This window comes from Lagopus muta, chromosome 1, assembly GCF_023343835.1.
Source record: "Lagopus muta isolate bLagMut1 chromosome 1, bLagMut1 primary, whole genome shotgun sequence".
NCBI classification, from domain to species: domain Eukaryota; kingdom Metazoa; phylum Chordata; class Aves; order Galliformes; family Phasianidae; genus Lagopus; species Lagopus muta.
Window position 1 is genome coordinate 132,296,052 of NC_064433.1, and position 14,030 is coordinate 132,310,081.

General features: G+C 41.4%; 1 protein-coding gene and 1 non-coding gene across 3 annotated transcripts in view; both read right to left on the reverse strand.

Moving 5' to 3' along the window:
• The window catches only part of TBC1D8 (TBC1 domain family member 8), a 47,837-nt gene that overhangs the window by 16,765 nt on the left and 17,042 nt on the right, over positions 1-14,030 (reverse strand). For both annotated transcript variants that reach the window (XM_048944994.1, XM_048944985.1), the window contains exons 5-7: positions 10,785-11,025; positions 1,406-1,613; positions 52-246 (exon numbers count right to left, since the gene is read on the reverse strand). In XM_048944994.1, coding sequence (XP_048800951.1) covers positions 52-246; positions 1,406-1,613; positions 10,785-11,025 — 644 coding nt within the window. The remainder of the gene's footprint in view (positions 1-51; positions 247-1,405; positions 1,614-10,784; positions 11,026-14,030) is intronic.
• On the reverse strand, positions 4,320-4,391 carry TRNAP-AGG (transfer RNA proline (anticodon AGG)). The gene has a single exon. It is a non-coding gene; the product is annotated as a tRNA-Pro (tRNA).

Consider the following 14,030-nt stretch of genomic DNA (forward strand, 5'->3'; position numbering starts at 1 on the left):
ATGGATAAATGCAAAGAATTCATAATTCAAAAAGCCACTGAAGTTCAGTACCTGGTTCTTACTTTGCAGGTTGTTACAGTGCACTGGGTTGCTGGAGTTCACTTCTTTTAGCCTCTGGAGCAGGTTCTCCACCAAAGCGTCCCTTTCCTTCAGTTCAATGAACTGAAAGGCAGTCTTGCTCCTTATGCTAACAATGATGGGATTAGGAAGAAGACTGGTGTCCTCCATCTTCTCTATACTGATTACCTTTTCCAGAAACATCAAAAGAAAACACATAATGCACACATCTACAGAAATATGTTCAAACACTGTACATGCACCTCAATTTACAAAAATGGCATTCATTCACATGCATGTTTTAAAAGTGGTTATTCATACTGGCTTTCCTTAGCCAGACATATTCTGCCACCCAAAGTTTATGGTATCTTCAGAAGCTCGTACAGGGCAGCAGAAAGTATCCCAGCTGTTTTTCCTTCTGTTTTGTTCTTATTTCAACTTTGCCACCCACTTTGGGAGAGCAGACTGAGGGGAAAGATAAGAAAGGAAAGCAACGATTAATATTAGATTTAGAAAAGGATCAACTCAATCAAATTCTATGGGACTGAGGAGGAAATTTATGTTCAAACTTTAGAGGATGGGGGGAAATAGTTGCTTGTGATGAAGTATTTAACGCTATTCTCTTATTGTTTTCTATTTCTGTGAGAGTGGAAGATAAGTCACCGCAGTTAGGATATACACCATTTGGATGTTATTCTGTTATTAGCTGAGGATGAAAGGAAAGCTTTAGTTAAGAGATCATAACATATCCACAGCAGGTCAGGCAGATGTTTGCTGACAGTTCCCCCTTCTCCTCTACTCCCACCACCTTCCCATGCACTCTCCCTCTGCTAGAATAAGTCTCTAATTTTATGGAAATTTAGCAACTCATCACTCCTTCCAGAACTCCCCCTTTTCTCACTGCCCCACAGGTTTGCAAAGTACACACAACTTTGCTAGAGTCTGTCTGTGGAGGGAGAGATTCAACACTTCTAAGCATGGATCTCAGGTAAGGATGCCTTTATGTTGCCAGACTGGGTCCAAGCTGAAGCCTCCACCAACATCAAGTTGGACTTACACATTTCTGGAGCTGGGATGGGAGCACTGCCCCAGTCTTGGACCAATCAGACTCCAACCACTGCAGTGGTATGTTCTGCTGCCCATGCTTAATTTTCACAATTTCATTAACTCACCCATGCATATTCCTGGGAACTCATGTTCTAATGAGTCCCAGAATGAACTTTAAACAGTCTTCTAGGCACGATACACACAAGCACCCTTCTCTTTCATCAAGTAATAGTTTGTGGATAAATCAAGTGACAGCAGAAAAAAGGCAGATAAGGACTTGAAATGAAACAATCAACTCTACCTCTCTAAGTGGGATGATAACATTGCAGGAGCCATTTTCCTTGCTGGCAAAACAGATATAACTGTCTGAAGTATACATCCTTCCCACTGTGTGACAGCGACTGAATGGTGTCCAGAGAGAACAGTCTACAACTTCATGTAGCTTCTCCTTCCTGGGCAATCTGAAGAAGGCCCGAAAGAATTCATTCTGTGCTCTGGCTTCAAGATCCCTTAGGAGAAAGCATTAAAAGAAAATCACAGGACTCTGAAAGCCAAGGCATCATGCACAAGGTTCTTCTTAGTCTCACCAAGGGACAGAGAACAAAAGCACCACGCACAGCAATCTTCAATGCCTACGTGAGCAGATCAACAAAAGACTAACTTAGAAATAAAAAAGAATCATCACCAACAGTTTCTTATCAATAGATCAAAAGCAATTACTTGAACAATAGAAAAGGGAAGAAAATTAATTTAAATGAGTCGTCTCTTTTATTACCATTATTATTTAGCCATACACTTTCTCTGGCTGCTATACCACTTTCCAGCCTCAAAGAGTTACAGGTTTCAATGCCCGGGAGATAACTAAATATTTCATCTGATGAATGCATATTGAGCAACAGAGATCAGCTTTGAGTCCCTTGTTTCCTGTCCTGGTAGAACTACCAACATCACCTGCATCCAAAAGTGATGCATTTACTCAGTAAGTACCACCCAAAACGATCGGTAACAGAAGAGTTAAGGATGGTGACATAATTGCATCACTAACTTAAAAAAGTTCCTGCCTCTGAAGAGTTGCAAATGCAAAACAATTGCAGGCCACTTAGACTTAGGAAGGAACAACAGCATCAGCTACATCCATATTGGATGAGGTTTGCTTCCATTCACCCATCCACAGTTATGTGGAAATTAAAAAAAAAGAAAAGAAAAAAAAAGCATTAAGCTTTCATTGCTGGGCTATGGTAACACAGAATCGAGTTCAGAGGATTTTTTTTTCACCTCCTTCTTTAATGAGGAATTCTGCAGTAGTTTATTAAGCTATGCAATTACAGTAGAAACAGGCCATGACTGTTATCTCACCAACAGCAATTCCAGAAACTACAGGACTCAAATTCTATCATTCTCTTTACAAGTAAATTTTTCCAAACGTGATTCACCTTAGGAGGGGAAAAAAAAAGAAAAAAAAAACCAAACAAACTGACTTTGTTGATTTGTTCTACAGCAAGAATTTAAAGCAGGGCTGAAGTGCAGCAGGGTGCGGTACCTTGTCGCTGTAAAGCCCCCCTCCACTCCCCACTTCTCCCTCTTCTGCAAACACCCTCCTCTGCCCCAGCCCTGCTGTTTAAGAACAAGAAGTTTGCACAGATGTAGCCTCTTCCCCAGTAAATAAATCCTGTGTTTCATTTCAGTTTACTCTACAAAGAAAAACAAACAGAAATGAAGGGGGCGGGTCTGTAGCTGTGACAACGGACACACCACACTTCACAGCGTTTGGCTGTTGTTTCCTTCTAAAGTATTATCATCCTTCATAGGATTATCCAAGGAAAACAGACAAACAGCCTCCTGTTTTTCACAAAGAACAAAGAGAAGCACTCTCCATAAAGGAAGAGAAAAAGTTTGCTCTGAAGTTAAAATTCCACAGCAAAAGAAATTCGAGTAAGTGCCCACGGTGATCTGCTATTGTGACAAAGCTAGATCAGGATATGCCTCCTAGTTAACTCAGCACAAAAATATTTTCCATTCCTGCACAACACAGATGAACGTTACTGATAGCATCTGCAGTCAGGTCTGTGTGGAGCTGTTCTCTGCTGCTATTGTGCCAGGAAGGTAAGACCCTCCCAGAAATATGTGGCTGCTGCAGTTTCTATACCTTTATGCTAAAAAATGCATTGTACCAGAGAATGGAACCTCTGTTGACACAGAGGTTGTCTGTTACTTGGGAATCATTTACTTCCAATGCTCCAAAATCTGTAACTTTTGTCTAGTTCCGAGTGTTTTGCGTTTTGCTGTGTATCCTGGGGTTGCAGGCTCCTTTCAGACAAGAAGATCCATTGCTACAGGTTTTCCAACTGAAATAGGTCTTTCCATATCTGAATCAAAGTAAATTCCTCAAGGAACTTTCACCAGGACACGGCATCCAACCCCACACGTTCAACATAATCTACAGGGGGAAAGACTGCCAGCCCCAGAAACAGAATCACAGAATATCCCAAGTTGGAAGGGACCCATAAGGATCACAGAATCACAGAATTTTAGGAACTGGAAGGGACTTCTGGAGATCATCGTGACCAATCTCCTGCTAAAGCAGGTTTGCTGCAGCAGGTTGGCACAGGTAGGCATCCAGACAAGTCTTGAATATCTCCATAGAAGGAGACTCCACAACCTCTGTGGGCAGGCAGCCCGTCACAGTGCTCTGTCAGTCCCAAAGAAGTTCTTCCTCATGTCCAGAAGGAACTTCCTTGTGTTCCAGCCTGCCCCTTCTTTTATTGCTGCACGCCACCTAAATGAGTACACCGCAAATGGACTTGACTTCTGCACTTTAGATAGTAATAAACAGCGATGAGACAGACCCGCTCTCACCCTTCTCTTCTCCAGGCTGAACAGCCCCAGGTCTCTCAGCCTTTTCTGACAAGAGAAATGCTCCAGGCCTCTCATCTTTGCAGCATCTCTGCTGGACTCTCTCCACAAGTTCCCCATTTGTCTCGGACTCCCTGGGAAGCCCAGCACTGGTCACAGCGTTAGGCAGGAAGGAGAGCAGGATTCGCCTCCCTTGACCTGCTGGCCAGGTTCTTTTCCATGCACTCCAGGATTCCATTGGCCTCCTTGGGACACCACTGGCTCATGGCCAACCTACCACCCTCCAGTGCTGGACATGGAGGGACGACCCAGACTCCTCCGCTCTTGATGAACCTCACCAAGTTCCTCTTTTCCCAAAATGAGGGCTCGTCCGGGATTTGAACCCGGGACCTCTCGCACCCTAAGCGAGAATCATACCCCTAGACCAACGAGCCAGCTGACTGATGTCATTTTTGAAGTCCAACTCCCGACTCCACACAGCACCACTCCAAATGCAAACCACATGTCTGAAAGCACTGCCCAGATGCTTTCTGAACTGCGGCTGCTTGGGGCTGTGCCCGAGAGAAAAGCGCTGAAAAGAGAGCACAGCCTGCTGGAGGGTGGGAGCCAGAGAGAAAAACGGTAGCAGAAATATGGGCAGCACTTAGTGCTGTGGAATCAAATTAAGGGCAAGTGGCACACCGTGACAATACTTCCTGTTAGGCAGGCAAATTGTAGGGCTTCTTGCCTTTAGAAACAGCAAAAAAGAAAACGAGACAGCAATTGCGTAAATATGATATAGCAACAACTCAGGCCAGATCCCACAACTTCCATTTTGAGTTTCACAATACCTGCAGCACTGAACAGAAACACAACTTCTCCACATGCTGCCCAATCTGTTTGAAATTTTCTTCTCTAGCTTCACAGTATTTAAAGTGGTTTGGCTTGTAAGCAAATTCGGTACACTCAGCTACACCTAAGAAAAGAAGGAAAGCTATCCCCGCATAAAACTAACACAGATCAAATGCTTACACGTGCCTCAGAAGAATAAAAGGCTAAAGGATGAAACTGCTTTGTTCCCCGCTCTTCAGAAAAATCAGCAGCTCTCTCCAAACGCAGTTCCTGACTTGCAGGGTGCGGGGTTCTTGCAGTGCCTTTGCCTTTGGCACTTGAAAGGGTCTGCCAAGTCAAAGCTGTGATAACTCCACCTGTGTGACCTACCATTACCTAGCAAGAGTTTTAAATTACAGGAAATAACACACAAGTCTAAGAAAAAAGTATCACGACACTTAAAATGCTGTCCTTGCTGTCAAATGTTTTTTGGGTTTTGTGGTGGTTTTTGTTTTTTTTTTCCATTCTGCTTTAAATCCAACAGAAGTCAACTTGGCAAGACTTTGGCCCTGCTGAGTCACCCACTGTTTGCTGCCAGACAAAGAATTGTATGGCATAAAGTCAAGCAACAGACATAGGGAAGAAAAAAAGAAAAAAAAAAACATGAACAGACTGCTTGACCTCTCACTTTTAGAGAATGATTACTGCCCTGTTCTTGCTACTCAGCCTTCAGAAAGCTGATTTTGAAAATAACAGCAATATATATCTTGTTTCTTACCACAGAAATTCAGCAGGTTTTCTGAGAAACTTCTCATAAGCAAGCTAGGAAAAACCATGTAACGAATGCCAATGTAGACTTGTCAGGACAAATTAAACCCAACATCATTAGCTCACACAGCAGGAACACTGGACTTACAAATGAAGGAGATGCAACAGATATTTCAGCCAGACTTCATGAAAGACTTGATACTTCCTCACAAAGGAACTAACACAACTAGGCTGCAATGAAAATGTGTTGTACCCAAAAAGAGTACCCAAAAAGCAGCCCTCCAAGGCACACAGTTATAGTGGAAGGCTGCATGGAGGATCTCCTGGGAGTCTGTCTTACACTGGTGTCTGTTCAGTATTTTCATCAACAACCCGCACAGTGGAGCAAAGACCGCTGTTATCACATTTACACATGGCGCGAGGCTGGTAGAGACAAATGAGCAAAAGAACAGGATCACAGTTCAGACTGAAATGTACAGACAAAAAGCCATACAAGATGATGGCATCCAGTGCACCCTCAGTAAGTTTGCAGATGACACCAAGCTGAGCAGCGCAGTCGATACACTGGAAGGAAGGTAAGCCATCCAGAGGGACCTGAACAGGTAGAAGAAGTGGGCCCATGAAAACCTAATGAGGTTCAATAAGGCCAAGTGCACAGTGCGGCACTTGGGTCAGAGCAATCCCAGGTATTTATACAAACTGGGGAAGATCTCCTTGAGAGCAGCCCTGAGGAGAAGGACTTGAGGGTCCTGGAGGAAGAGAAGCTGAATGTGAGCCAGCAGTGTGCGCTTGCAGCCCTGAAAGCCAACTGTCCAAAAAAGGGGTGGCCAGCAGGGAGAGGGAGGTGACTGTTCCCCTCTACTCGGTTCTTTTGAGGCTCCATCTGGAGTATTGCATCCAGGTCTGGGACCCTCAATACAGGAAGGATGTGGAGCTCTTGGAGCAGGTCCAGAGAAGGGCCACTAAGATGATCAGAGGGCTGGAACACCTCTCAGACAAGGAAACGTTGCGGGAACTGGGATTGTTTAGGTTAGAGAATGGAAGGATCCGGGGAGACCTCCATTGTGGCCTTCTAATACTTCAAGGGAATGTATAAACAGGAGGGGGAATGGCTGTTTATGAGGGTGGAAAGTGACAGGACAAAGTGAAATAGTTTTAAACTGAGACAGGGGAGGTTTAGGTTAGATATTAGGAGGAAGTTTTTCACAGAGGGTGGTGATGCACTGAACAGGTTGCCCAAGGAGGCTGTGGATGCCCCATCCCTGGAGGCACTCAAGGCCAGGCTGGATGTGGCTCTGGGCAGCCTGGTCTGGTGGTTGGTGACCCTGCACATAGCAGGAGGTTGAAGCTGGATGATCATTGTGGTCTTTTTCAACCCAGGCCATTCTATGACTATGACTCTATGATAAATATTTTCAGTTGTAGAAGGAAAGCTGCACAAATCCAGGCTGGGAACCACCTCTACCAGAATTCTAAAAAACAAACAAACAAACACAGAAAAAAAGAAAACCACCCTCCCTCAGGATTACAAGAGATTGCAAATCAAACACGAGCTAGCAGCCTCATGCTGTGGGAAGAGAAGTATCACCACACCAGGCAGCACGGGGAAGCTTTCAGCTCCCAAGAGGAAGCAGGGAAGGCCTGGGGTTGTGGCAGGGTCAGCAATAATCCTGCACTCTGCTATTGCACTCCTGCAGCCTACGGGATTAATGGCACATATCCAGAGAGGAGCTAAAGACAAGATGAGTAACAAACACCTGGATAAACCTGAGTAGTGCAGATTACAGAAGTAAAAGGAGATGCACAGTAATCTCCAAATATACAATGGTTGCTCTTAAGAGAAACATTTGATCTCTTCCATTGTAATGGATAGGATAAGAAGCATTAGACTCAAAAACCAGCAAGATAGTTCCAAGAGACTTCAAGAAAGCCCTTCCAACCAGTGGTAGGGCAGTGAATTACCACTATGGGCATTGCCATTACTGGAAATCCTTTAAAACGTATTAGACAATCATCTGTCAGGAATGACATGCAGAGATAATCCAAACCCTGCCTTCTGCCAAGCAGATGAATAAAATGAGGTTCTTCCTTGTCACATCTTCTGTTTTCCTCAAGGTTTATGGTGTTCCTGGAATCAATGCACACTGAAGTGACATTTACAATTCAAGATACTTCAGTTTCTGTTCACCTTAGGTTGGATTTAAAAACCCTGTTTGCTCTCTTTGTAGCAAATTCATCCTCCCTAGGAATTCAGAGTTAGACATGAAAAAAGAAATCAGGTCTAGAAAAATGTATTACGTTTTTGAAACCTTACTGACAGAAGCACTTGAGCTTTTAAATCCTGTGTTCTGACCAATTTCCTCATTACATTTGAAGAATGTGATGAATATCCTTACATCCTGAAAGAGATGGAAATAAGAAATACAATAAAGCTATACTGGAGATTTTAGTGACCTTCTTTCCGGAAAAGAAAAATATTTAGCAATGTGCTCAAGTAAAGTTGTACGGTGCATGTGAATACATCTGCAAGAAATTGTATTTATAGTTCTCAAACACCTCTGCTTTACTTCACTTTTTATGGCAATTAAATTCCTATTAATCCCTATGTAATCCATTGTTCTAAGCCTTATCCTTTGGTCAGGCACCACTAAAACTCGCGTATGGACTTGTTTGACTCTGGTCTTGATACAACTGGTGTCACAGATTGCAGGTCTAATCCCTCCACCTCTCGGAGTCTCGTCCGTGTTCAGCAGGATGACACCAAGATCCTCAGGGAAAGCAACAAAGATTGATGTTTTTTAGAATGTATATAGACCATAGTGACATTAAAAATGCATTTTATACGCAAAGACACTGTGATGAGCTTCTTGTAAAAGAAATCCTAGCAAACAAAAGAAATATAAAGCATTAATTTGACACAGCAGGAATAACTTTAATGATGCGTGGACTACTGCTTTCATTTTGATAGACTACTATGTGCTTCCTAATCATGCACAAGAAATAACAAAGACAATTATTAGGGAAAAATGTCAAGTGGAAAATAATTATTCTTGTAGTACTACAATGGTTCTAGGAAAAAAAAAAAAAAAAGCAGCAACAAAAACCTCACACGCCAAAGAAGCTCACCCCCCCCAAAACACGTTAGCATTAAAAACCAGTTTATCTACTATTCTAACTGCAGTCTTGCTTAATCACATCACATCAAAGTGTTTGCTGAAGTGTGACAAAGGGCACAAGAAACAGCAGCTCATCCAGCTACTACCTCTCTAAATCACACAGAGGAAATGGGATTTCAGCATCTTCCACATTCTCATTTGTGCCATCTCAAGTTACAGCATATCAGCGTGGTTAAGAGAACATCTTGCTCAGGAATCAATTGTATTTTTCTACTCCCTTCCACTCTTCTTCTCCCTCTCCTCTTTTTCTTTCTTTGTTTCGTGTGTGTGTGTGTGTGGTTTTTCTGTTTGTTTTTAAAGTTGAAAGAAAGAAGAAAAAAAAAAAAACACTTGAATAAATGTGTGGGATGGTTTCTGTTACTTATTTGCTAATAGACACACCACATTCCAAAAACCCCACAAGGTACATAGAGGTTGATTTACCAAGAGCCCCGTATTATGGGATCTTATTAAGCCTCTAATTTTTTTGTAATTGTCATTCTAGGTTGGTGGGACTCTTTGTTTTCTTTCTGTTCTCTTTTCATTCTGCTCATTTATTTGAAACAAAAACCCCTTTGAGAAGAGACAGTTAAGGGTTAAAAATCAGTAGATGCTGAAAATGTCTCCCGCGGATTGTTACACTTCTTTTGGATTTACTTCCCTTGTTTTATGGATCTAACTTTTCAGCCCAAAAGCAGGAGGGAGGTAGAACTGTAAAGCATGGAAACGGGTTTCAATACAACCTATTACTCAAAGTCATATCCTACATTAGTCAAAGGACATAAACTACATTTCTTGGGCAAAAAGCCCATAATGTTAACAATATCCAGTTACACACACACAGTGAAAAACAATGACAGCCTTTGTGTTTAGAGCAGTCCTGGCTACAAAAAAAAAGCCTGTAAGGAAGTTCATGGCTGCTCACCACTGTATCACTCTAACAAACAACTTCAGTGAACTCCTTGATGATATCATGGATGAAATCCTGGTGTCAGTCATTTCCCTTATTGTGTGTACATAGGAAATTAAAGGGAAAGATGGAGAGAACCTCCGGTGTCTTCATGTTTTAAACGGTTTTAAAACCGTTTAAAACAGTAAGACTTCAAAAGTTTAATACTAAACTTTGCACAACTGTTTCCCTAAAACATATATCCAATACATATATATCCTCCACTGCAAAAAATGCCACCCAAAAAACAACATAATGGCTACTGGATATGTTTCTATTTGTTGGGAAACAACACTCTGCATTTCCTACATCTCACCCTGGAAGCAACACCTGGGTAATTCCCTTTGTACCTCTGGCAGGAGGACAGGAAGGAAGAGCAGGAAATGTTATCAGCACTCCAAACAAACTCCATTCAGAAAACATATGTTACGGATGAGCACAGGAACACTGATGCCCCAGGCAAATTCCAGTTTTGGATATTACACTGTGCCCACCTAAAATTCCTCCCTGCAGTTTCTCTTCCCCTTTCACATACCAGCAAATAAACACAAAGTTCTGTCTTATGCTACTGGCAGAAAAATAGTTACCAATCTTCTCCCTGAGCATTCAGTGCATTTCTACAGTGGGAGAGGAATGCATAGATGCATTTCAGGGATGCAATGTGTAGAGCTGACATCAGCACATTAATCTGTTGCAACAGCCTGTCTGTTTTAGGGTCCTATAAATGCTTGCTAAGTCAGCTATGGCAATCCTCCTAGTGGGAGATTCCACGTATAAGCTACCATTCTACCAAACTGTCAGCACTAGGAAAGCCTATACACTACTGATATTATCAACAAAGGAATGCCATTCCTCAGGAATGACAGAAAATATCCCTTACTGTCATTTGTGCTACTGCAAGAAATGGTACTTTCAAAATTAACAAAAACTACAGTGATGTTCATTGAAGAAAGTAAAAATGGAAAAAAGCAGTACCTTGCACACAAATTAAAATTATTTGATACACTGCAGTACACTGCAAAATCCATGTGGGTTTTTTTGCCCAGTCAAGTAAACCTTTAAAGCCTTACCCAGCGAACAATGCAACCCAGAAAATCTACTTTTGAATCTCTGCTTACACATGGAAGAGCAGTTTTGCTTCTCACCTCTTGGTAATCTGAGTAGGATCCTGTAGGCCTGGATCCAGCTCAAAGATCTCGTTATCCAGTAGCCTTCGGAGAGTTACATCTGCCAGCTGCTCCATGATCCGGAATGCCTCAGTGATATTGAGGAATGTGGAGAAATCACGCTCTTTATTTGGTGTAGTGACACGGACCGTGTCAGTCATGAAGACATTGGAGGTTCTCTCCAACTTCTGGACCTCAACCCAAGGAATGATGAGTTTCACTGCCATTGCAGAAAGACCAAAAGTGAATTAGAAAATTTCCTTTAAATTGTTCATATTTGTTCATACACAAATTCAGGAAATGCAAACAGCAAAGAGGATAAGCCAATCCTTACAAAGGCCTAGGAAAAGATGAAATGCTTGATATCACTATGTATTTGTTCTCCCTCATTCCAACAGACTGTCTTGTTGAGAATCTCTCCCTCAGAATTTCATCTCTTTTCTTAAGAAACATTAGACTGAGGAGCCCTGTCTCTACTGAACCTTTGCTTTTAACTTCTGTAGAAGTCAGTTCTGCAGCTTTCATTACTACCAGAAGAAATGGTGGATTTCAAGAGTAGGGAGGAAAAAAAGGGATGGGGCTTGTAACCTTGCAAAAGTAAAGTTTTAGGCAGTTGGGAAACCTATTCCAATTACATGCACAGTATTTTAAAATTAAAATAACTCTCTTGAAAAGTAAGGTTTTGTACATTAATTTCTTTTGTAAAGTTTACGTACTGCTATAAACATGGTGTCAAAGAAAACCGCCTAGGCATTGGGATCTTCCTGTTTTGGTTACCTTTTACTTAAAAAACACACTGGCAAGTTTTACAATAAACATTAAATGCATTTTAAGTTGTTTACAGAAAAGAAAAAGTACAGGACACAGTTCTCCACACTTAAACACTCTGTCAAATCATATAAATACAAAGAAAAGAATCAGCTTATTTTAGACAGCCACTAAAAGACGTTGCCTCTCACACGAACCTCCGGGTAGAAATTAGTCTGGAAAGAACTCTAAAATAGATTAAACTCCTACTTAACTGTTGGATGCTTCCTAGCATTCCATGCACCAATAAACATCAAGGCTACATCTCCTAACATCCCTAGCTAGTCTCCTGATGCCAATAAAGTAATAAAAAGGCAGTAATAACAAGCATTGTCATGTATATATGACACTTATCCACAATCGTTAATTATATAAGCAGCCACATTTTCAGTATTAAAAGAACCACAGCTGTCGAGATTATTTGCAGGTTAAAGTTTTTCTTACTTAAGTAAAGCACAGCTGCGTCAACACACACAAACTGTTGCAAATGGTCACAAAGTCATCTGCATCGGCACAGCCAAGGGAAGAAAGATTAAAGAGTGCTGTAGCAATAGCACTATTGTTCAGGCAGGTCAGGAGCAAATAGGCTGCGCAGTGCTTGTCACAGAACAGCAGACTGCAACAGGCCCCGACTTCTGACGGAAAGGTACGAAGTCTTCAAAGTTTCAGCACAACAAAAGTGTAACTAAAAAATGTAAAGGAACCCTGGCGTGTCCTTGTAAGAAACCTGACAGGCAAATCCTACCGAGTTCTCCAAATACTTTAAAAACTTCGCTAAAAGGAGGCTTGTCTTGAAAATATGTTCCGTGTAGTCTATGCTCACATAAATTTTATGACAAGCTGAAAACAGGTTCCAGTACTGCATTCCAAGTCATTTCAACAAAAAATAAAACATGGAGAAGGCAACAGGCTTGCCAGAAGCTGAAGACTGAACACTTTTACTATAAAGAGATTTCAGTCTACAATTTGGGGGAATTTTTATAGAGTTAAAACACATAAAAGAACTATTTCTATTGAAACCCTCTTTTTTTTTTTTTTCCCAGGAAGATGGGAAGTAATGCAATAAATACAATTTATTAGCAATATTTGCTAGACCGGAATTATTTGTGATTGCTACTTGAAAAAAGGGAAGACAATGAACCGTTTGTTCTACTTATGATCAGCAGCAGCCTCTCAAAGAAAAGCAAAAATAGCTACGGCATACACAGCTACGGCAAGTTCAGTGTAATACAAGCATTTCATCAATATGACAAAATGCCAGGTTTCAAACAGAAGCAATGATCTTTATCAGAATCAGGGAGCTAGATACCATTTCCACATATAAGACTTGCAATTACTTTTTATTTTACCCTTCCATGCATGGACCACAAAGTGATGCCGTTGACTGTAACAACAAACAGCCTATTTTCCATGTTCAAAATGAAAGGTTGCAAACATGTAATTATTTGAGGTTGGGCTGTTGTTGTTTTGGGTTTTGTGTTTGTTTGTTTTTTTTGTTTGTTTTTTGCATTTTCACAATGAGTTATAATTAAAAAAAGAAAAGTTAAAGAATTCTTATAGAATACAATGTGAAACTGTACTTCAAGTATCATTTAATGAACTGTGATACTGCAGAAACAAAACTTCTGGAACAGTACAGAGGACTTTTATCTCTGTCCCCCATTATCTATCATCAATAAGTGTAATTTCTGCATTGCCTCCTTTGGCAGACTGGATATCTCTGCTTAATGAGAGAAAGCCTGCAATGACAGCGAGCAGAAACAAATCACAAAGCATACTGTTTGACACTAAACAGAAAACAAGAAGATCAATCAAGGACTCATATCTAGAAACATTGCTACAGTCTTCCAGGAAAAATTTAGCTTCTGTATTTACGAGGCATACCATTATTTTAAATCTAACTCTGCCTGCCACCTTTTGCACATATGACAAAATAACTGGCATGAAACAAAGCATGAAGAAAAAAGACCCCTAACTCTAGGTATGTCCTTCTGTGCTTTAAGTTGGGGGCCTACAGGAAAGGTGGGGAGGGACTTTTTATGAGGGCGTGTAGCAACAGGACAAGGGGAAATGGCTTTAAACTGGAAGAGGGTAGAATTAGACTATATAATCAGGAATAAATTCGTTAGTGAGGGTGAGGGTGGTGAGACACTGGAACTGGTTTCCCAGCGAGGTTGTGGGAAGCATTCAAAGCCAGGCTGGATGGGGCTTTGTGCAACCTGGTCTAGTGGAAGGTGTTCCTGCCTATAGCAGGGGGTTGGAGCTAGGTGATCTTAAAGCTCCTTTCCAACCCAACCCATTCTATGATTCTAAGTTTTCACAGTCACCACTTCCCATCTATTTTCTTTCCTACATTTGCACTAGTGCACCAGTAAATGGTACAGCTTTCCTAATCGCTGTCTAATTCTTGCCACAGTC